The 24,282-nt window shown below is 39.6% G+C and overlaps 5 protein-coding genes across 7 annotated transcripts; 2 read left to right on the top strand and 3 right to left on the bottom strand.

The window, feature by feature from the left end:
* Positions 1-542: 542 nt before the first annotated feature.
* Positions 543-1,674, top strand: LOC105667959 (GPN-loop GTPase 3). The gene is made up of 3 exons (XM_012360103.2): positions 543-685; positions 784-980; positions 1,053-1,674. Exons 1-3 carry the CDS (start codon positions 641-643, stop codon positions 1,633-1,635), a joined length of 825 nt encoding a protein of 274 aa, XP_012215526.1. The 5' UTR covers positions 543-640; the 3' UTR covers positions 1,636-1,674.
* Positions 1,664-4,418, bottom strand: LOC105667958 (PHD finger protein 12-like). Of its 2 annotated transcripts, none has more exons than XM_012360102.2 (5): positions 4,131-4,370; positions 3,857-4,044; positions 3,425-3,672; positions 2,239-3,260; positions 1,664-2,105 (listed from the first exon to the last, which is right to left on the bottom strand). In XM_012360102.2, the coding sequence occupies exons 2-5, from the start codon at positions 4,039-4,041 to the stop codon at positions 1,740-1,742; spliced, it is 1,821 nt and encodes a 606-aa protein (XP_012215525.2). In that variant the 5' UTR covers positions 4,042-4,044; positions 4,131-4,370; the 3' UTR covers positions 1,664-1,739. The 2 variants fall into 2 exon arrangements, with proteins under 2 accessions (XP_012215525.2, XP_067212110.1); XM_067356009.1 differs by having other exon boundaries at positions 1,886-2,105; positions 2,328-3,260; positions 4,131-4,418.
* A 118-nt stretch (positions 4,419-4,536) lies between these two features.
* mRpL18 (mitochondrial ribosomal protein L18) lies at positions 4,537-5,470 on the top strand. The gene is made up of 3 exons (XM_012360068.2): positions 4,537-4,857; positions 4,935-5,048; positions 5,162-5,470. Exons 1-3 carry the CDS (start codon positions 4,667-4,669, stop codon positions 5,391-5,393), a joined length of 537 nt encoding a protein of 178 aa, XP_012215491.1. The 5' UTR covers positions 4,537-4,666; the 3' UTR covers positions 5,394-5,470.
* On the bottom strand, positions 5,160-19,248 carry LOC105667940 (protein Wnt-5b-like). 2 transcript variants are annotated; one of them, XM_012360074.2, is made up of 8 exons: positions 19,114-19,248; positions 12,417-12,510; positions 8,712-8,977; positions 8,412-8,592; positions 7,827-7,938; positions 7,551-7,653; positions 7,245-7,412; positions 5,160-7,118 (listed from the first exon to the last, which is right to left on the bottom strand). In XM_012360074.2, the coding sequence occupies exons 2-8, from the start codon at positions 12,500-12,502 to the stop codon at positions 6,931-6,933; spliced, it is 1,104 nt and encodes a 367-aa protein (XP_012215497.1). In that variant the 5' UTR covers positions 12,503-12,510; positions 19,114-19,248; the 3' UTR covers positions 5,160-6,930. The 2 variants fall into 2 exon arrangements, with proteins under 2 accessions (XP_012215497.1, XP_067212111.1); XM_067356010.1 differs by lacking the exon at positions 19,114-19,248 and having other exon boundaries at positions 12,417-13,155.
* Positions 19,249-22,860: 3,612 nt separating this feature from the next.
* LOC105667943 (transmembrane emp24 domain-containing protein 2) lies at positions 22,861-24,217 on the bottom strand. Its single transcript, XM_012360078.2, has 3 exons — positions 23,968-24,217; positions 23,198-23,541; positions 22,861-23,097 (listed from the first exon to the last, which is right to left on the bottom strand). Exons 1-3 carry the CDS (start codon positions 24,092-24,094, stop codon positions 22,948-22,950), a joined length of 621 nt encoding a protein of 206 aa, XP_012215501.2. The 5' UTR covers positions 24,095-24,217; the 3' UTR covers positions 22,861-22,947.
* Between the last annotated feature and the right edge of the window lie 65 nt (positions 24,218-24,282).

Raw genomic sequence — 24,282 nt, 5'->3', positions numbered from 1 at the left:
CATTGGAACGACTCGAAACTTTATTTTAACCAGGATTTTATGAAATTGTTAACAGAAACACATGATATAGAAACTCGTACGTAGTGCCATCTATTGGTCAGCTATTGCAATGACGAGGCACTTACCATCAGTAGTTTTGTCATGTCATGTTGGCAACACTGTCTATTTATATTTTGTATTTATACATGTATTACATTATACATGTATATTATACATCAATGGGCACATTACTCTGCATTATCGATCCTTCGTGGACATAGCACGGAACGAAACCAAAAATTGTGCACATGGCTACGTAGTTTCAATATCCACATTTTAGGTCCACAGGTGGCGTATCGCTTTGGCGGATCACGTAAAACCTGGCCGTGGCGTCTCTCAGGCTTCTCTCTGTTTGTACTAAACGTGACGAAATGTTAAATTACTAACCTTTATCTTTAGTCAAGCTTTAAATATACATCCAAATATCCAGTATTTTGTTTTCAGTAATTTTTCTTTTAGTCGAATATTGTACAGAATATGTGAATCACAAGTATAAAAAATAAGATCTAGTTCTAGTGTATGCTGTGTTGTCTAGCATTCTCGCTTGCTCCGAGTTGTTACTTATTTACATCTCTATACATGTGAATAATTTCTTATTAAAATGAGGTACGCTCAATTAGTAATGGGTCCAGCCGGTAGTGGTAAGGTAATAATTTTAAATTAATTATTTACTGAGATTATACTAGAATAATATATTTAAAGTAAAATAACTGTTAACATTTAAATTTATTTGGTTTTATATAGTCCACTTACTGTTCAATCATGCAACAACATGCTGCTGCCTCGAAAAAGACAGTAGATGTCGTAAATTTAGATCCTGCAGCGGAATATTTTGATTATGAACCTTTAGCAGATATACGAGATTTAATTCAATTAGATGATGCCATGGAAGATGAAGAATTTAACTTTGGACCCAATGGTGGACTTGTATTTTGTATGGAGTAAGTAATATCTCTGTTTAATGTATTACTATTTATATAATTATAGCTTTATGTAATAAAATCATTCTATAGGTATTTAGTTGAAAATGCAACTTGGCTAGCAGAAAAATTAGGCGATACAGATGATGATTATATAATATTTGATTGTCCAGGACAAATTGAATTATATACTCACATGACTGTTATACGAGAATTAATATCCATGCTGCAAAAATTAAATTTCCGTATATGTGGAATATTTTTGATGGATGTTCAATTTATGATAGATGCATCAAAGTTTCTCTCAGGCACCTTAGCTGCTCTTAGTGTAATGATAAACCTAGAAATTCCACATATTAATATTCTTAGCAAAATGGATCTATTATCAAAGAGTGCACGAAAAAAACTAGACAATTATACAGATCCTGATCCTCATAGTTTATTAGCAGACACAGAAGGGGATCCCTGGAATGAAAGGTATCGCAGCCTTACAGAAACTTTGGGTAAAGTTATAGCAGATTATAGTCTAGTACGTTTTTTACCATTAAACATTAAGGATGAGGAAAGTATTACGGACATTAAAGTAACAATTGATAATACTATACAATATGGTGAAGATGCAGATGTTAAAACTAGAGACTTCGATGAACCATGTGAAGATGATGATAATGAATAAAATGGATCAGTCTTAATAAAAAGATTAGTTTGTAAGACATACTTTTGTATATTACTGCCCTACACAAAACTGTACAATGTAAAATATTTGATGAATATCAAGTTTCATCCATTTATAAATACATCCATCGTGTTAAATACAAACATAAGACATCCGAAAGTAAGGATTGAGCCATGCGCGATAATTGCGCTTCCTTTCCATCCTTCCTCCAAGTGTTTACTCACTCTTGCATTACATTTTATATTGCATTTACATAGAATCTTGTCACTCTTATGTGTGTATGCATATTCTTGCAAAGAAACTATTTCGTTTTTATGTAGAATAGTTTTTATCATTTTGGAAGTCTTTTCCTTTTTTGTGCTTTTATCAGTCTTTTCCTCTTCGTCTGACATATAATCACAAGAATATAGCACATTGTCCACCACTGTTCCATATTCGCTGTAATTGAGTAATTCGTAACATTTTGTCGCCTGTAACAGAAGCGAATATTGATTAGAAAAAATAGAAAGATATTTTTTAAATATATATTTTATCAAAAACAAAATCAATTTAACTTTCCTAATATAAAATAATTTTTTGTTAACAGAAATTTACAATATTTACCTCGTCAAAAAATATAATTGCATGTTTAGAGGATGTGAATTTACAGCTACCGTAATTTGATAAAACTAAGTCACAATCTGAGCCATTACCAATAACAAATGTTCTACGAGTCATGAAAGCTGGCGGATTAGGCTTAGGGTTTAAGGAGAATAATGCAGCACTAGCTCTTTTACGACAATTTATCATTTCGTAATTGTCCCCATGTGGATTTAATATTTGCTGTAATCTCTGTTGCGCTAATGCCTCCAACACCGGTCTTTCCAACAATTCGATGCCTTCTTTAACATTATGATCGCAATATCCTATATGAAATTCAAGATTATTACATTCTTTTGAATTATCTGTCGCAATTTTGCTTTCCACTTTACTTGTATATTCATCCACATCTGGTGCTTTTTGTTGATGATTTTCTTCATTCGTAATCGCATCGCATTCCTTTCTTTCTTTCTTTACTTCATTAATTCTTTCAATTTGTTTATTTTCTATACAATTATCTATTTTACTATTGTCTGTTTCTTCACAGTCTGTGTGTTGCTCATCGTCGCTTCCAACATTCTTCATAGGCCATATAAAACTATTTTGACAAAAACGTAAAGAATCTAATGATGATCGATTCTTGTAATGGAACTTTATACTGCTAGGAACTTTTATTCTTGGGCGACCTTCCAATCTCACCTTTGTACGAATTAATGAATTGACAGTGTATTTATGTACAAAGTCCAATTTTATTGCATGTTGATCTATTGACTGATTGCCATATCTATCCCAGAGCTTTATGCGATTTCTTATCTTACAAGAAGTCAACAAATCTTGATCTACAAGATGATTCGGGTGATTGGGACACACCCATCTACCAATAGGAAAAGCAATTAGCGGAGGATCCAAGCAATCCTGGTGAAAGTATAATGGACAATAATCACATGCGATTAATGGAGCTTTCCTACAGCTACGTCCGCATTGAAAACACATACGAACTGGCAATGGTACCGTCAAATCACTATCCAAGCAGTGATCTTTTTCAACTAAAAAAAAAAAAAAGAGTATTATGTTTAATACAGAAATATTTTTATCAGAAACAATTATAATAACAATTAATACTTTCTTCATTAAAAAAAATTAGAAAGACTAAAAATAAAAGCATAAATATTATGTTATTCCGCCTACCATTATTATGTGATGAGTTTACCTTTTCTATCAGAAACATAATCCACATTATTACTTTCAGAATACATTATAGATAATGATTGTAACTCCTTGGGTAATTCAAACTCTCTTGGATTTACCAAAGAAGCTGCAAATGCTAATATTTCCAGAGCAGATCTTTTCTTGCCTTTTCTATTGACTTTGCCATCTAAAAAATTTCTCTTAAACTCGTGACAGACATAACACAGCCATTGCTGATTGAAAACATCTGTCGGATCTGCTGCAGGAATGCTATAAAAGAAAAATTCTACAATTATTTTCTTGATCATTAATAAAAGAATTTCACACCTTAAATTATTATTAAAGAAATTAATTATTGATATATAGTTATATTTCCATACAATCTTTCTTTAAACTTGCTGCAAAAGTAATCTATCAATTTTGGTACTGATGCAACATTGTTAATAATACTTACTGGCACTGCAGATGATAAGAAGCTGAACAGTTTTTACAATATATAAGTGCTCCATCTTTTTTACAAACACCACAGAAATTATGCTTGCGACCACTTTCTTCTCTGTTAAAGTACGGATACTTGCTTTCCTCTTTCTCTATTTTTATCTCGGTTAGCTTGGAGTTTTCAGATACTGGTGATGTCATCTTCTAATAAACAGATAATAAAATTTCAAATTTTAATTTTTTTTTTAAAGGCAAAAATTGAATTAATGAGCCATTGCAAAACTATATACCTTTTCTCTTTTATCCTATTACTGGTGAAAAAATTATTTATATTCTATTCACTGACATTACTTCACCTATTATCAGAGAATTATACTCAGTAGCACTCATTTAGAAAATGTGATAATACTTTGAAAATCAAAATCATCTCTTCACTCTCTCTCAACTAGCATTTATTCTTATACTGCTCATTTTATAAGGCTATCAAACTCTTAATAAGATTTCATACTACGTCCAATGTACGAAATAGCAATATCCAATAAGAAGTATTCTTTCTAGACATTTTGTCCAAAATAAAGTTATCCCTATAAAATTAACTTTTTTATTGGATATCAAATATCTTATTGGATATCAAAGCATTAGGTGCAGTATGAATCTTCCATTAGTCAAAATCTCTAGAAAACACATTTGGTAATATGCATTTCTATCTTCATGCTTCAAACAAACGGAATTCTCTGGAATATTCTGCAGCGGCAACAATCACTGGAATTAAAATACGAATCATAACTATTACATTACGAAAGCAATAAAGTCGATTCGTACGACGATGTATTCAACGAATATACGCACCATTGTTCGTGCTTTTCGCGCTCACAGAGAAGTGCACAGCAATGCCGAGTTAGTCGAAACATGCACGGAGCTGGTGAACCGAAATCCGCGAAATTTGGAGCGGCTGAGGATAGCGAGAAAACCCAACGGATATCATCTCGAAAAGCCCGGACGCTCGTGCTGGCACAAGTAAGACAAGTTTTTATATACTTTTATAGCAATATAATAAAAAATTCAATACTAATTGCTATCTGTTTCCTTTTCAGGTTATTTCTCGACAAGAAACCTCGTTACATTACGGCTGAAGTTTGCCACTTTGAAAATGGACCGGTCATTACAGCTTCCAGTGCAGAATGGGCAATAAAGAAACAATTATTTAGGTACAAAGATTTACTTAGATTGTTTTGCCATTATTATTATTCTTCTTCTCATCAAGTTTATGCATTCAGTTATTTCACTCAATTCATCTATTGATGCAATATGTGCATTACAGAGACATTGATAGTTCTGCTTATATCAATGTGGCCCGTGTATTAGCTCGGCGTTGTCTGGAATCTGGAATCTGTGAAATGGAAGTTGATTCGGAGCTAACTGGAGAAAAGTGTGAATTATTCATTAAAGAAATGGAGAAGAATGGAATCATTCTAACAGAACTACCAGTGTATCAGTATCCACAGTTCTGGACGAAAACTCGGCCAGAAAAGCCATGGGAGATTCATGAGTGATATGTATCTTCTTTCTTGTGTGGCAATGTAAATAAGAACACAAATAAGTTGAATAAAGTATATATTACATAAATGAAGTGCAGTGTCTCCAACAGTGCTTGTGAGAACCGAGTGAAATCAAATCTGGTGATCAGTACAAGGTACTTTATTGTTTAGTATTTCGGTGAAATGCTGAACTTTTTTGTACACTACAGTACCTAGGGATAAAAATAAATAATTGTATTGCTATTAAATAAACATCTAGTCTACTAAAGATAGGATGTTATCTGACATAAAAGTTATGTGTCATTATTCAAGGCAAATACATTCCATCGGATATAATCCATGATACAAATGGAATGTTGTTTTACATAAGATTTATCATATAATGACTATAATAGAAAATTTAAGTTATATATATATATACATGTACAAGTTGATGCAGAAATAATTCTGAAACTTTTATGAATTGAGAAATATCAAAAATGTATGAAGAGATATTTATGATGCATATGAACTCAGTTTTAATTCTTACGAAGCTATATAATTTCAGAGATATTTTTGTGTCACTCTGTACATGTAAATTAAAAAAATAAATTTGGATTCTCTTCATGAGCTATCCGAAACTTTTTTTTCTTTTATTACCGACAATTGCGATAACGGTATATTCTATATTAAGAACAGTTAGTTGGTACTTTTACTCACAGTATTTTTAAGTATCCCTCCAATTTGCAATGTTGCTAGTTTACGTACTATTTTACGTATCGCTAAATTAAATGCCCGCTTGGAGCAAATAAATAAAAATGCATTGAACACTTGAAAAATAATTTGTTGTAATTATTTTAAGTCAATTTTGTATCCGTAAATTTTAAAATTACGGATATAAAATAATTTTTTTTACAATGCATAATTGGCTCATTAATAAATATTCATTTCTATGAAAAAAATTCTTGCAAGTTAAAACAACATAAAAGATATTTGCTTCGACGCGCTATCAATAAGTTTTATACACCAAAAGTTGTTTAATTAATTATACATGGTCATTTATGTAATGTGATATAAAAATTTTCTCTCATTGAGAAAAATCCTCTTCCATTAAGAAAAATCACGTTAGATTAATTATAGATTATTTAGAAAACACTTAAGTTCTACGAACACACAGTTAAAAATTCTTTGATTTATGTTTTTTTTTGTAGGCCGCAAATAATTTACGACAAGACAATTTTTTTATGGAATATAAATAATATCTAATATTATCAGAGAGAATATGCCTTTTGCACTGGAAACTTATTACAGTAATAATATTGCATGGACATCCAGACTCACATACACGCGCAAACATCCGCAGAAGAAAGACATATTAATTACCGCTCGTAATTATTAAAGAAAGTACGATGACCTTTTTGTCAGTCAAAATTCATTACCTATGAAATAGTAATGAATATTTCACGTATTAGAGAATATGACGTACTGTTAATCTTATATATGTATACCTTCGATAAGGCGCGAGAATAAAAATCAAAAAGGGAAGTATAAAAAAATAATAAATACTAACATTCTACTTGCAAGTGTGAATATCGATATTTTTCACACAGGTTTTGCACTCGACGAAGCAACACCAGTGGAACTTGCACTCGCATCTCTCCTTGACGGTCGACTTTTGTGTATTGTATCCTCTACCGCAACAGAGAAGATTGCAACCGTCCATTCCGGATGAGGTCCTGTTGCATAATCTGCCCTGTGTACCTATTACAAAACAATTTTCCGTAATCGACATGAATGATGTAACGAACTAGGAACTAGGATAATCTAATCAGGATAAACAAGGAGATTTGATAAAGAATACATCATCCCCGAGAGAGATAGAGTCACCTAGCGATCCAAGAGTATCGTTCGGAAAGCAGTAGTTGGGCGAATCGTCCAGGTAAACCAGATCACTTGAGGTAGGCACGGAGAATCTCGGGTCGCGTATAGTCAATCGGCCTCGCCGATTCACCTTCACCTCGGTCGCACCGTCGTACTTGTCTAATAGAAAATCACCTGAAAATGTAAAAAAAAAAAAATAGTATTGTTAGATATTTGCAACGATAATGATCGTAAAAGTTGTAAAAGTCACTTAAAAGATTTTTTCAGATATTTTGTTTACATGAGAAACGTTAAAACCGCATCACGACTTACCAACTTCACGAAACGATACGAGCTGCTGCCAGCAAGTAATCAGGCTGCAGCTTCCGGAAACGCCGTGACATTTGCACGTTACCTTGGACCTTTTGATGACAGCCTGCGGGAGAATGAATGGGCGGCGCATTAGTTTCGTGACCGCGCGGCAGCTTAGTTTAGCACGAATTCATGTTAAATGTCGAAAAATCGATATATGCGCCTTCGCCTGTTTAACGTTTGCGACATTTAAAGAGACATTTCTCATGCGCAGGCTAAAAAAAGAACGAACTTTACCCTGCGACCAGCCTCATTGTTGTGAAGATTCATGAGACTTCTGGCCTGCTCCCGAGTACCTTTCTTGAATTTGCGCTCGCGCTCCCGTACATCGACGAACGCCTGCGTAAATCTGAAACATGCGGACAACAGCACGTTTATTGTTGACCTCGACATCATTCCGTAATATGTGAAAAATGAATCTTGTCATAACATGTTGATGATAAAAAGATAGAAATTGCCGAATATCAAAATAATTCATACAATACAATTAATGATAAAATTAACAAAATAATAATTAAATATTTAATTATACAATTGCAAAATATATGATAATAATAGTCATTTAAAAAGATATTGGCCCTTACATTGATTGCGTTTATTGAATATTGAGAGCTGGCTAGTCTACCGTAAAATGCTGTCGATGAAAGTCTCGAAAAGAACAAAACATATGAAACACGTACAACACACATAACAAACCAGTCTCCCCAGTAACGTTCGCAGAAAAGTGAATGTACCTGTTTTCTTTCGAATCATCAATTGCTACCGGTTTTTACAGGACGAGACGCGGGCTGAGCGCGAATCTTCGAAACGGAGTGCACTTACTTGTAGCCGTACTCGAGATTATCTCCGCATCCGCCCCAGATCCAGTCGCGGTCCAGATCCGCGGGTCTGTTGTTCCTCGCACAGCCGCACGACGACAGCTGGCCGTCCCGGCAGGAACGACTGACGGAGTAGACCACACCGGCGGCGGTGATCGCGTGAACGAACGCGGTTTCTCTGCTTGCTGCAACAGACAGTTTTGCACAATGCGTTTGACGAACATCGTCCCAATTGAAACCGCATTGTTTAGCCACAAAACGCCACACATTCCCGAGGATCAAACGACTCAAGGAAATCAAGTACCTATTCTAAGCATCGGCCCGAACACGGTCTCATCGTGAACGGTGGAGCAGTTCCACCTTCGGTCGCGGAACTGATGCTGACACTCCGTGACGCCGTATTTCGCGCCTTTGGCCACGCTGGACATGTGGTCCACGGATAGCTGGCAAAGCTTTCCCTGGCCCTGGGACAGGCCCTTCAGACCGACGCAGATCGCAGAGGCACTCGCGTCGTACGCCTCCATCGACTGCGCCGATTCCAGTTGCGGGAAGTGTCGTAGACCCAGGTTTCTGTCACGCATATAAAGTAACTATCAAAAATCTCTTATCACATAAAAAACGGATTTAATTTTTTTCCCCATTTTTTTAAGGCCTCTCATTGCAGATATATTGAATTGCGATATCAAAAGTGAGAGATGATTGTACGTCGGAATAAATTAATCTTTTTTCAACAGTACAGATTGCAATACAATTGTTTTTAGGTTCTTAAATTATCAAACAGCTGAGCCATTTTGATTGATTTTCTTAAAGCTGAAAACGTGAAACATATACAAATTGAATCGCACTTACTAATGAAAAATAATAAAATAAATAATATAAAATGATACAAGAGGATTAATCTATTTGCGACATACATCGCAAGAAAATACTCCACATGATTTTCCGTTTTTAATAATTCAGTCATTCAAGGCAGTGGAAAAAAACAGAAATCTTAAAAGAAAATATTCAGGTCGATTGTAATTTTATTACGGCCCAATCCCGACACTACGTAAACGCGATCGATCGAAAATGATGTCGCGCGCCGATTCCACGTCGATGTAGCCCCTAACTCCTAGAGATTTGTCACACCGATTATATAAATTCGGTTCAGAGCGGCCCGTATCCGTGGGCGCGGAATAGCCCTCGCATTTCCTCCGTCGGGAACGTTAATGGCGCATTTGTGAGTCAACCGAGCGAGATGATGGAACGGCACCGTCAAAGACAGAAGAGCCGGGAAGGGCCCGCCAATCTGAAATTCGAAACGAGCGACCGTCGCGAGCAAAGGTTTCAATAATGTTTGCGCTCTCGCACACTATTCTCCGCATCGCAAATCACGTTTATTCCCGTACGTTTATTTTCCCGCAAGGTCTCGTTCGCCGAGAAAAATCCCCGAGAAATTGCCAGCGATCGGTAGTATTTCGGTCTAAGAATTTAAACGATCTCGGTTTCTCTTTCTCTCTACCGGGGATAAGCTATTCGTTAACTAACAACGAATAACAAATATATATATAATATGAAATATAAATTATATAAATATATCTTATATTATACGCAGCAAAATTTTAATTTTATTTTACTTAAAAATTTTCAACAAAATAGACGACTGTTCTTCACATCGCTTTTATATCATCGAAAGCGGCGGAGATGTTTAAAGTAACGATGATATAAAAATATTAAATTACAATAATATACAACTAAATAAAATATTTTTCTTCTTCCAGATTGACAAGTTTTACACGCAGTGCAGTGTTTAAAAAAATTAATTCTTCAATATTATATCCCGCAATTTCTATCGTCGGGAATAAACCACGGTCTTTCAATCGTGTTCGCCTGGCCACGATTTACGCAGTAAAGCCGCGACAACCTGTAAGGCGACTCGGTGCAACCTGGACGACCTGCCCGAGCGTGACTCAGGTGAATACTCGACGGGGTTGTCGGCAATGCGACGCGCTCGTCTGAGATGTATCAATGGCGTGCATTACTTGGGAATTTCTAAAGAGCAGTAGTTGGAAACCGTTGAATTCATTGTAAGTTAATTTTTCTTTAACTTTCAATTATCTAAAATTTTTATTTCAAAAACCGAGTAAACTTTATCCAAAGTATTGTTCACTATTATTTTTAATGTAATAAATCAGTTAAATCTTATTGCATAGGGAATGTGTTGACTGGAAAAAGTGGACAAACATAAATCTTCTGTACATTCTACGAATTTACATTGTTTTGTGGCGATAAAAGAAGCGCTCGTCGTTTGGATACTCTATCGCCGGTATCAGAGTCCCGATATTTCCCGTTCTACCGAGGTATCGTAAGCATCCTACGTTCCTAAGTATTACCGTGATCGAGCGTGGAGTCGTAAAAGCCCGCGCGAGTGACTCTAGGGAGTGTGTAATAGACGACATTAATATTCTGGAACACGCTCCGACGGCGATATATCATCGGCTTTATACTCCCCTAAAACAATGGCGCGGACAATCGCGAACCGAAGGGGGAAACGAGAAAGGGGGAGGGGAGAAAAAGCGATAATATTTCGACGGGGCACGGCCCACGCGGCGTTCGCGCGGGGCACCGTCGTCGGCGTCGTGGGCCGCGGAGCGGGTCCGAAAAATAATGCCTGGTGTCTCCTAAGAGATTGCAGCTACATCCACAGCGGCGTCCGCTTATGTACGGGGTGTCCCGAGGCGATCAACTGCGGTCAGGTTAAAATATCGTTACGAAAGATCCCAGCTGCGTAATGTGACATAAATTATGCACGCGATAAAAAAAAAAGAGCTGAACGGTACAGTGTCCGTTCTGAATTAATCTGTGACGGTCGATTAAAAAGCGATAAAAAAACTTGTAGTATTTTCACCGAATTGTGGGAATATTAATGTAATTACATGTACTACTTTCTCTTTTTTTTTTTCGACAAGGTATATATTATGAATGGCGTGCTCGAAAGCTGGAGGGAATTCAAAGAGGTTTATGAGCGGTTTTGATGGAAAAAGCAGCGGGATAAGCGAGGATTTTCTTGCAGGATTGGACACGGAGGTGAATTAGACGCGTCCGTTGAAATCCGGGCGGTTCACAAAAGAGCGCGGGCGTCCGAGACCATTCAGTGATTGGTCATGCTCACGCAGGGTAGAACACAAGGGGCGAGAATAGCAATTCAGAGATTAGACACAGTTTCAGCCGAATTTGGGGCGTCGACCCGATGGGGAGACCAGACGATGTGGTTTTCGGGAGCACGAAGAATTCCGCGCCCCGGATTCCCACGATGCCGCGGAACAAAGGTCTATAAATCAGGAAACGTTTGAAAAATCACGCCCGATCCGTCTCCGTGGAATGTTATTAACAACGTTATTAATTTAATCGCGCCGATCGGCCGATACCGCGCGGAAGTTGTTGATGAAAAGATCGCGAGATGATACGCTGTAATGGACGTATAATCGAGGACGGGATGTAAAAGAAGGTAATTACACAGGCATAAAACAGCGTTTTTGATTCGTACAGCCTTGGTGGGAATGGCTTCAATCAAATTTCATTATATCTCTCCTTATTAACGAGAAATCTAAAAATAAACATGAAACTTTCAGAAAAATGCACTCTTTCGCAAATTCAACGAATTGATTTAATTACAAATTTATTAACTTGTTTTTTTTTTTTTTTTTTTTTTTTTTAATATTTCAGGTTTATAGAATCGCAATCATCCGAGCTAATGTATCAGATTACGGTGTTCGGATAATTGAAAGTTCGGTGAAATGGGACTTGCACCGTTAATTAGAACACCTCGTCGGCGTTACTTCATCCTTTGATCGTCGATATGTAGGGCACCCTCTGTCCTTCGACGTCGGCTTATTTTAAGAGTCGTGCGAGTCTAATGAAAAAAATAGTCGCGTCCCGTCTAACTATAAATACGCGCTTGAAACCGGTTAACACCTTTAACGCACAATTGGAAAAAAAAATCGCCGCAAGTGGCGCGAAAGATACTCACATCCAGGTCCCGGGTACCGTTGAGGCGGCAGCGGCGACCAGCAACGATCGCAGAATCACGACCAGACCATTGCTGCGTATCGTCATTTTTCCCCCTGCAAAAACATTAGTAGAATTGGCAATTTCGTTGCAAGTACTTGCGGAGCGTGCGCTCGCGTAACAGAGCGCGCGCGCGCGTATTAATTGCTTCATTAGGAAGACCACCGCAGCGTGGACTGTAAATCGAGTTTAACGGCGAAAAAGATGCGGCGACCACGACGGTGAAATCAAGGCCAAATCGATGCATCACGACCGCAACCCGCACGAAAGTGGAAAAATCACGGTTTAATTAAACGTCGTGCTCGGCGCAACTTTTTCGCTCAGCTTGGAAATCGGAAAACTACGAACACTCAGATCACGTATTCGGCATAACGATTAAGAAAATTTCGAAACTTAAGATTTAATAAAGTGTATAACAAAATTTAATTTTCTAAATCTCAGTCGTTGCCGGAGTAATTGAAAAAAAAAACTTGTCTCTTTAGACGAGTTAATAAATTAATTGCAAGAAAATTATGAGATAAGAATCTGCGCGTACCAGTTTTCAGATTTCAAGTGGCAAGAAAATCATAAGACGTCTGCATCCGCAATTGGATTAATATAATCCACTTATTAACTTAATTAGCGTATTAAGGTATTAGTTCGCTCATTTAGATACAGAATCGGAAGTAAATATTTCATATTCGCCCTTGATCTTTTCAGTAAATATACACAAGGATATCTCGACGGAGAGGAAACTTGCAGTCTCGGATAGACGACGATCGAGCATCTCTTCCAGACAGGGGCAGGGCTGCGTGTTCAATTAAAGGCGCAACAGTGTGTGACACGGACAACGAGGGTAAACGATAGACTTTGCGAAATCGTAACTCAACGCCGCTCGTATCAACAGTTTGTGCAACGTGAGAAGCGCGGAGCGAATCGGCGGGCGCCGTGTCCGGGCGCTCGCAAGGTGTAATGTTAAGCCGATGTACCATAATCGTCCTGGACGCTCGGGTGTCTTTCCGTTCCGAGGCCAGCCCGTGGCGAAGCCGGGCTCTCTCGCTACCCACGGGAACAGTGATGTAGCCGAAGCGCGCGAAGCCCTTCGCGCGAAGCTCATAGACGAGGCACTTCAACTTTCGTCAACGTCAAGTGCCACGACCACACGGTAAATAACGTCAAATAAATCCGATAGACGTGACCCAAGCGTGACTCTTTAATCTAACGGTGCACAGGAAGAGCAAAAAAAAAAAAAAAGGTTCATCAGTGATGTAAATGATTCGTCGAGTAATTTTTAAATTCTAATTTAAGAATTTTTCTCTCAGCAATTTCCGATCCTTGATCTCCGCCGTTTTTTCTCTCTGACGCAACGAGAAAATGAGTGATGACGGCTCTCCGTATTCCTGTGAACTTAATAATATTGTAGAAGACAGTAGCTAACTACGTCCCTGCCCGCGGAACTGGTATACACACGTACACGCGCGTGTTTATGTAGTATATTGCCGTTTATCTAAGCCCACGCGATCGCCCCGGCGATATTAGCCGGTGTATAAAATGCATTTGTGATCACGGCGGGAATGTAAACGGCGCGCTCCGGCATACGCCGTCCACCCCTCCTGCGTCGTGGATTGGGCACGAATTATCAACGATAAAGTATCTCGCTGGCTCGCGCTGAACAAGACGTGCCCGGGCAATGTAGAGTGCAATAAGCGCCGCTGCGTCTATTACGGAATGAGCCGAGATTGCCGATTCTGTACGGCAGCATCTCACAGTCATGCACGCGCGTAGTTATAATGAGCTTGGTAAAGTGAGAGAGAGAGATATATATGTATCTAAGGTGCATGTGCATAACGATGCACTTCGCTCGACTACTCGAGTACCCGCGCTTGCATAATCCCAACGACACGGGAGCCGGTGGAGTACTAGCTGCCGAATCGTAAAATGCGATCATAATGCGCGGAGGTGATTAAATGTTAGATTTCATAACGTTCAGAGCGATGATTTACTCTCGCCGTTAACATGCACAAAAATAAGAGCGTTGGTTGAAAGAACTGGCATGTTGAAGGAAACTGATAAGAATGCAAAATTTATCCTCGAGAATCAACGATTCGACTTTTATTCCACGAAATCTCGAGATGTTAGATTAGTGTTTGATAAAAAAAATTAAATTTTTACAATCTTTCGCAAGATAAAATTTTTTTTCTAATTAAAAATTTAAATTTATGCTGAAAGTATGTATTTTATAAATTGTGAACTTGCTTTGTTTATTGTACATCTGTTTATTGCACAGCTTAGCATATCTATCCAAGTTTCTTAAAACGATGACAGAGTAGATAAGACGCTAATTTGCGATGCAGATCACGGTGCTAGAGTGCAGGGAAGTACAAGAGGAGAGACAAAGAGCAAAATTTGCGTAGAGAATCTTAAATGCGCGAAGGCGGATTAGAGTGGTCGATACGGGTAGATCGTTAATTGTATTTACTAGATAAAACAGCGGGCCGAGAGAGCGTTCGAGAGTCGCGTCGAGCGATTCCAGAGAGGGAATCGGCCCTAGATTTTCACGAAGAGCGCCAAGATGAGGACTCGAGCCCTCTTAACGAAGCTGGAAGCTAAGGACGGTGTACACACACTCGAGGTGCACATACGCAGAAGAAAACGAGAGCCTGCCCACGAGGCCGAGAGAGCGGCGAGAGGAAGGACAGGGGGAGAGAAAGAGAGAGAGAGAGAAAAGACGGCCGTAGGGCGCAGAAGAGGCATCGCAAACGGCGAAAGAGAGAAAGAAGCGAGACGCGAGAAAGAAGAAGGCCGGAGAAAAGCAGAGAAGACGGGAGATTCGAAGCTGGACGCGGGGAGAGCACGGGGAACGCGAGTACAGTGAGACCGGTTGACGATTGTCAATACGGCCTGCAAGAGGATACGACTTGCTAGAAGACAATTCAGTGGAACTAAGGGAAAAAAAAAGCCAGTCAACTTCGTAAACACGGAGTGTTTAACAAAAAAATACTCTGCCTTTCAACACGATTGAAATTAACACTGGCAGGTTTTACACAATGTAAGGTTTTCAAATTTATTCATCAATTTAATACTGATTGAATTTAATATTGCGATTTTATAAAAACTTTGATCAAGAATGTTTCTAAAATATTGTTTTTTTTCCCCCCGAAGAAAAAGATTTTTCTGCGGCAGATTACATCGCTAATTGTTAAAATTTCTCCGGCAGAAGCGGCGTTACGGAGTATTTGATAAAAAATATTTGAGGACGTGACGCTTTGCGGAATATTTGATAAAACCCACCCGATCAAATGAGCGAAAATGATCAAGCTGAGCGGAGAGTTCTGTAAAGGATTACAGCGACGCCGAAGAGTAATTACGTGCCATCAAGAAGGAGAGAGAGCTCTTTTTAACAAGAACGTAAAAGGAACACAAAAGAAACGCACGTCGGACATTGTAATCGTTGATTACACTCACTGTACATGCGTAGGTACTCCGGTGCTCCGTCCAATCGTAACTCATAACTTTTATGACGCTTTCGTGAAGGCGCCTTATTAACATTCAGCAGCACTAATTTATCCCGGGAGAACTGACTTTTAATTGGGAAGTATCAGAGAAACGACGTCGTAGCTTCTCGAGTAAATTGTTACTACAAATTTAATCGGCAAACGCGACGCGTCTTAAACTTACGAGCTTTAAATTGACGCGATCGTAGACTTGGAATGTTCGATACCGAATTTTTACGCGTGAAATCATTAAAAGTTATAAAATATAAAGAATTTTAGTTAAACCGCAATCATTTCGATTCTTAACCACAGATAACAAAAAATTGGATTAGTATTCTTAATTCAATTAATGAATTAAAAAAAAATTTTTTTTAAATTTTTTATAACTTGTTTTTGAATCGTAACGTCATTACTGATAGTATGAAAATTTATAAACTTTCTGTAATGTATCGATTCTATACATAAAATGTTTTATTTACAGAGCTTTCTTGATCGACAAGAAGATGTATAAAATCCACTTAGAAATGTGGCTTCAGAAACGATTGCGGAAGAAAGTCGGAATTGTCTCCGCGTAGGATCGCATAACCGTCGGCGGGAAATCTTTTTTTGCGTGCTGTCGAGTAATCATCCAGGATAATCGCAACTGGTCCGATCTAAGGTAATGGGAGTACCTGGCCTCATTGTGTCGATCATGCCGCATTAAGAAGTCCGGATCCGCGAGCCGTCATTATCCCGCGCGTCTCTCGCGTCTCCCTAAACGATCTAGAAATGATTCCCCGGTGATTACACCTCGGGGCCCCGGGTTCAATGCTCGTCGCGTACCGGTCCCGGCGTCGCGGATTTCTATGCAAAACGCGCGTTCGCGCGTGATGCATCGCGTAAAATATTTCACTCGTCGAATATTTCCGCGGTGTGGCTAATGGCGCGCGATCGTAAAACGCGACTGTTTTAAAATGGGCTTTTCACCTCGTTTAAAAGGCGAGGGAATGGCGCGACGGCCACATTGCAACGCGATTATTATTCACTGGATAACGACTGCGCCGTCATTAAACACAACAATCTCGAGACTGCGGGATTAAATTTCTCATTTTCCCGCAACCGTTTGAGTTTTCCGATTGACTGAAGATATACGGATATTTTTATGACAATTTTATGGCGAAAGAAAGAGAGAAGGAAAATTTGTATTATTTTAAGAATATTTCCTGACAAACGTATAACACGGAAGTTTAATCCCAATTTAATCTCATTAAATTTGAGCGATAAACTTCGAATGATATCAGAAAATCTTAGTATTTATATATAAAATCTTTTAAAATCACTGGTTCTTTTTATAGATTTTTTGACTCCTGTTATTTATTATAAAAATAATTCTTACTTGTGTTTCTCATGTGAGTTAACACTTTGTGTTATTTTGCAAATTAATTTTATTAATATAGAATAACGTACATATTTTTATCTATTATTGATAAGAATCCAAAGCCGAGATCGAAACGTTTGATGTGCATACGTAAATTTATTATTTCGGAATTTAGTAGCGCTGTGCATGACCAATAAAGATGTCATTAGTCTTATTAACGCACACTAGTTGCATGAAAATTTATATTCTGCGAGAGATAATTTCTACGGTCCACGGAAGTGATCAATGACGCCTCGCGGAACGCGCCCATTGTTCGTGACGCTCGCGAAGTGGAGCAAAGTCGGGGCATAACGGAATGGTCATTTGCGAGATGAACTCCGGGCGAGTCGCGGCGAGCCGTTAAAAGAGGGGGCTTGTCTATTAATCTGCCGAGACATCGCTAAATCATTGCCGGTTCAGCGATTATCGAACGGAAATCCTCGGCTCAGCGCTAGGTTTGGCATCTGAAATCGATTCTGCGGACTGCTTACGGTACAGCGGCAACATATATTCAAGGATTCGTGCCTTTTTTCTAGAAGGGACACAAGTTATGCACCGCGCATAAGCCAGCGCAAGTGCATTCGCTTGGAATCGAATGGGACACTCGGTTATGTGAGCGAAAAAGAACTGCAAATGCATGTTTGAAAGATGTTTTTTCTTTAAATTATCGTATATCCAGTGATTTTAAAAGACCTCATGAATTTCACTAAGACTTTTGGATATCCGAATTATATCGCACTATAATATCAATCATTCTTCCAGAAATAATGTAACCAAATTTCCACGTTTTATATTATTGAATACGTCTTGCATTGTAACATGACGCCAGATACTTAAGGAATTACTTTAACTCTTTCAATGTAGCATATGTTATCCATCTTGGCATCTTCGTGCGTGTCTGGTGTACTCATATATCATTTTACAGAGAGAAAGAGAGCGCAAGCGTCAGGACAAAATGATGTCGAGGCATTTGGCGGAAAGATTTGATGTATCGAAAAATTATCTCACGCTACTTGAAATTTAGAAACGGCGGATGCTCTCGCGAACAATGATTGGAAAGTGAAAGGCTTAAGCATCCTTAATCGTGCCCAGGTCACGATCCTATGTGAATCGCGCAGTGCGGGCGAGAGCGATCGCGTCCGATGAAAGCTTATCTCGATCAGATCGAGCTTTTATCCAGCACCGCCACCGTACATTATATTCGATTGCACGCTAACGAGATCCTGTTACAACAATTGACAAACGCGATCTCGCGCACGCAAATGTCCGCAAACGCCGTTTCTTCAACGAGAGAACTTTGTTAGAATTTGCTTCAAGACGGGATTGAATTAACGTCACGCCAAGCTCGCGATAAAAGTAGAGATAAAAATTATCCGTAACTTTCATCGAAGATAAACGGCTGATCCTGATTGTGCGATCGTTTAATATCTTTATCGTGACAACGTTTTCTTATATTTTCCGTAGATTTTTTTTTTTTCATCATTTTTAATTGCTGCATTTTGGAAATTATTAATATCGCATTGATTATAGCGTTTCGATTTGTGTTTAAGCAAATTTATCGCTACTAAAATTATGATATGTATTGTTAAGCGCAATTAATTGTCACGAGAAAATAATTTCCAAATTGTTGAAAGCAATTGCAATGAATCTAGAATAATCCATGTGATATATCTGTAAGGTGTGTAAATTTTCAGGATCTATGAATCGATAACGGGAAAGTACACGACGAATTATCAATTATACTAAACGCTGAGATGACCCTCTTGCCGTTTAATTGAATAATTACTCACCGGAACGGAACGAGCTGCGGTCGTTAAGTGTAAGAAATAATTGCGCTCCAGCTCGGCTCACGGCAGACTGACTCTGTAACGTTCTCGCTGGCGTCTTCGACCGCAAATACCGATAACAATGTAAGTCGATCTGCTGTCCTCTCTTTATCGAAAATTCCAGCGACAGATTCGCGTCCTTTCTGCTAACAGTTCTGCGGGCGAAAACGTTCCTCTTCTTCTCCGCGCGACGCGACGCGCCGTCTCACGTCTCATTTTGCGGTCCATAACACCCACCGGCACGGCATAATTAGCCCTCTCGTACGCGCGAGGATCAGGGATCGAGGACCGAGGCGAGCACTACTCTCGGCCTCGCCGAGCACCCGGCGCGGCGGAGAACGCGCGCCGGAGGAGCGAGAGATTTCTTTTCTCGCGGGGCGAAACCTGATCGGCCTGGGCCGAGGCTGCTTGCCTGCGCGATTGCGATCTTGACGGAATAATTTCCGCCGTGCTCGTCGACGAGCTGCCGCCGATCGGGCAACTAGCTGCGAAATCCCGCCGTTAATTCCCAAAGGATGCTCATTCGCGCAATCTCGCGCGTCTGATCTTTGTTTAATGCGACGCGTTAATTATGTTGACGTTGAACTTAGAAATTTTATTAGAAAATGCAAATGTGCAGATACGCCTGTGCGTGTCCTTCGTGTTTTATTCAGGAATCTGTCTTCCAATCGAACGCCCGAGATGAAAGCGAGCTGAGATACATCGCTCGTTTTCATACGCAAAAGTTCTCTTCGGCGCGCTCGAACGATCGGTTCTCCGCAGCGCAAGTTTCTTTCGAACTTTCTTAAGCTGCGGCGAGATTGTCGCTTTTCTTTCGACGACAAATCGTTTTGACAAAATTCATCGGAAAAGATTCGATAAGATTCGAGAAGATTCAAGATTAATGTTTCTTCCAGATGGCCACAATTTTCTTCGGGGAACAAACGACGCACCTCAATTAGGGATCCGGCAAGTCTGTTTGCCTGGCGTCGGCACGCAGCCCAGGATAAAGCAGTCTGGTCCCGGCGGGATAGAGCTCCCGAAAGGAGAAAAAAGGGACAACAAACTCTCACGGCACCTTTCACCGAGGCACTTCCTGCCGAGTTTCGTCCTGCAGCGTCCTGTCGTTGCGGGTTACGACTCGCATCTTTGCGGTGAGGCGGAACAAACGGAGGGTGCTGAATCGGAAGGAGCGCCGGGACGGGACCTCTTCTTCGCGGAGGACGCGGAAGTGACCTCGTTGGAGAACGGCCGCTCCTCGTGGTGTTATCAGGGGGGGGTCACTGGGGAAACTCCGTGAATCTGCCGATCGGCGCGGCGTGCTGGTACAGAATGATCGCGGCAGGGTCCACGAGCCCATGGTCCCTCTCTTTTTGCTCTCCCTCCCGCTCCTCCCCCCCTCTTCTATCTCTCTTTCTCGCAGCCGTGCCCGCTCCCTCTACCTTTCGCGTACCCCTTCTCTTCCTCTCTGTCTCTCCGACCAATGCCTCTCTCGTTCTCGTTTCTCTCTCTCTCTCTTTCGCCACAGGCCTGCGGCTCTTTCTCTGGAGAGGGAACCCCTTGATGGTCGCACGAAAGCCGCCGCCGGCTGCTTCTCTCCCCTGCTGCTTTTCTGCCTTCCTTTCCTAGCCTTCCGTCTCTCTTCCGTCGCCCCGGCACGCACTCCGTCCCTCCTTCTCTCGCAGCTTTCCCTCCACGCCGCGCGGTGGCTGGTTCATTGGTTTCATCGGTGCACCGGCCCGGGCTTCTCTCTCCGTATTCTTTTCTCTAATTATACCGTTACGTGCAATCGCCCGTGTCAATTAGCAGCTCCTTTCTTTCGTTCCTCCTCTCTGCGCTTCCTTTTTTTTTTCTTCTTTCGCCGCTCGCCGTGCCACGCAGAATCCGGCGTGGCGTGCAACCCCTTCGAAGGGATCGCTGCGTGAAGGAAGGGGGCGGCAACGCGAGGGGCAACGGCGCGCGCGATCGGACCCGCCAATTAATCCTTCGCATATCCGTCGGGTCTGGCACTCGTGCAACAAGATGACATACCCCAAAGTCGCAAGGTTTCCCCCTAGAACTAAGCGGAATTAATATTGCATAAATAAACGGGGATGAATGTTCGAAGCATTTGAACGACCAATATGCGATAACATGAATTAGTATACGAGTCAAAGATTTCAGACATATTAGTGAAAAATAGATGAGATAAACAAATACGAAAAATAAGAAACATACTTTCCCTTTTTTCCTAAATAAACAAACCAGATGGATCGATGGGTCAGATATACAAGTCAAACTTTTCTCGAGAACCGGTCAGAATTGTGTTCTTTCACTTTACAACGCACAAAACCTCAGGTTTTTCACTTCTAAATTTTCCCCAATGTTTTTACATTCCCGGAAAGACATTTGCTTTCAAAATCTTTGACTTTTCAATTATTTCTTCGAATTCAGAGCGTTGCGTATTTAATCTCAAATGTAATCTTCTATAATCATTCTGCTATTTGACACAAAGATCGCGTTCGGCATGAATGCGCGATAGAAATCGGAGGAGTGTTTTAGCGCTAAACGCGCGGTGTGAGAGTATAAGGCCTTTGTCTGTAATCGGCATTTTACGCGCGACGATAAACATCCTCCATTTATAATCCCCTGCTTGTTAGAGTCGGCGATGAAGAGATACGGATTATTCATCGGCGCGCACCGGCCGGCGCTTTGATTCCTTCTTCCCTTTAATTATACCGTTACGTGCAATCGCTCTCCTTAATTAACAGCGGCTTCTTCCAGAACCGCGCCGACCCCTCCGCAACGCCGCCGGGGCTATCCGACGAATCTCACAATTCCCCCCCCCCCCCCATCGATCCCGAATCAGTGTTATTTCCGATTACGTACTCGCGTCAACGTAATCGATATAGTTTGTCACGTTATTAAAGAAGATGCACGCGTACGATGCCAAACAGCGTTATGTTTTCTACGTGTCGCATTTTTCACAGAATGCCGTAACTCTTCAATAATATGCTGCGTTGCCCGTCGCTACGATGTAAATTCGTCGAGATACTCATTAAGTGCATTTATCCGCGCGCAGTGATACGGTAATCGCCATCGATTAATCTATCCCTTTTACCGTCCCCCCAATCAAAGCGACACGCGCGATCGATCACCTTAATTGCAGTGGATTCTGTTCCCTTTTCTCGACCACCGCTCAATGGGGTAACATTAATCGAAGGCTTTTATGCCTCGAAACGTCGCCATTGAGAAAAACTTTAGACTCCGTCTGATCGTTATCACGTTCCTCGTGCATTTTTCTTCCTCTCGGGAGAAATCGTCTTAATTCTCTATTATCGCCAGGTGTTTCTTATCAATTAAGCCTTGTTAACCAAGTACATAAAACGTAACGAATTTATTTATTCTGTGTAAAAATAAATTTTTTAACAGCAGACTATATCCACATTTGTTTTACTCATAGAAAAATGAATAAAAAGATAACTACAAAATCAGATCTGATTTGACTAAATAGATCATTGATATACAGAAAGATGCATATTTCTTCTCGTTACAGATATAAGTTTTTACTCGATATTTGTCATTACAGAGACATTTACAACTACGCGTCCTGCTCGATTAAATATCTTGTCCCGTTACAAATTATTTATTAGAAATCTTACAGATATAGGAAATACCTTCGCTTAATACTAGTGATGTACAGTTTGATTCGGCTGGGGTTCAACAGACTGGAGACCGTCCTTACCACAGAAATGACTTGTCGCAATGAGAGATATAATTTAATTACAAATTAGAAAAATGTACAATTTATTCATGAAATGTATCATTAAATATCCTATATTACACGATTCTTCGTACTTCAAAGAATCGCTTCAAGTAAAAGATTTGCCCTATCGTTACGCAAACCAGCACCATAGCTTCGAAAAACGCCCACACTACAACTCGGAAATTTGTACTCTCGTTGATCGCTCTATGATTGCGGTCGCGAACCTGAAATTCACAAGAAATCCCATAAGTCATTGCTCATAAATTAATAATAAAAAAAGAAAAATTCTATATAATAGAATCAAATTGCTTCTTCGCAAAGTACCTGCATGTACTCTTGCTCATTCTTTACACCCCACAAACTGGTGCTCAAATCTTTAATCATATCATCTAATTTTCCATGACTGCTGTCCCCATCTTGACCTTCTCCGCCGTGTTCATCAGTCTGCTTGCGATTTTCATCAATGTCCATATTGAACATTACTACTTTTGGTGTCATTGTGCTTTTCTGATTGCTAAAGCAATAGGTATAAACACCAGACGTGTGCGCAGCAAAGGTATATTTTCCACTGCTCTCTTGCTCACCTTGGTAGATCATTCTACCATCAGGTCCTACTATCTTTACATCTATATCTAAAAATCCACCCTCTGCTATCTCAAATGTGAGGCCTGTAGAAATTACATGTAAAATTAGTTACACATTACTTACACATTAACTAAATTTTTTTTTTTTTCAAATAAAAACAAGCATTGACATATTATTATTGCAAATACTTTTATAATAACTGCTAAATCTCATCAAATTTCTTGAATAAGTAAATTTGTAAAATAGAATAAAATAATACACTTTATACACTTTAACATTATTTTTTATGAATAAAAATTAATCTGACTCATTGATATCATATGTAAAGAAAAATATGTTGAACAAAAATAGATAAATCAACAAGATAACAATTTTTTATGAAAATTAACATGAAGTAAATTGCACAAAAATGATATACAAATGATACCTCAACGCTATTATTTATACTCAACGTAAATCATTTAAATTTCTTTACAAATAATAGAGAAATTAAGGGAGTGGAAACTAACCCATCTTGGTGCCAAATTCGACTTTGTCAAAGAAACATTCCTCAGCATGCGCATCTACGGTGATAAAGTAGCAATGTGCGCTGGCGATGGAGACAATAAGGAACACGTACGAGATGAGCCACCTCATTTTCTCTACCAAATTTTATTGTACAACCATAAAAACTACATATGCTTCTCTCGTCAATCACTTGCCACTTCACAGCGGCATGTTGCTACCACAGCGCCACGTATGCAATTCACCATCGATTGTACAGTAAATGTAGAAGGGTAAACCTATAATATAAATAATCGCTTTTGCATCCTTCGCCTTGTCGC

Source organism: Linepithema humile, chromosome 5 (genome assembly GCF_040581485.1).
Source record: "Linepithema humile isolate Giens D197 chromosome 5, Lhum_UNIL_v1.0, whole genome shotgun sequence".
In the NCBI taxonomy this organism is placed as follows: Eukaryota; Metazoa; Arthropoda; class Insecta; order Hymenoptera; family Formicidae; genus Linepithema; species Linepithema humile.
The sequence above is the reverse complement of the archived record's forward strand: the minus strand, read 5'-3'. Positions and strand labels throughout refer to the sequence as shown.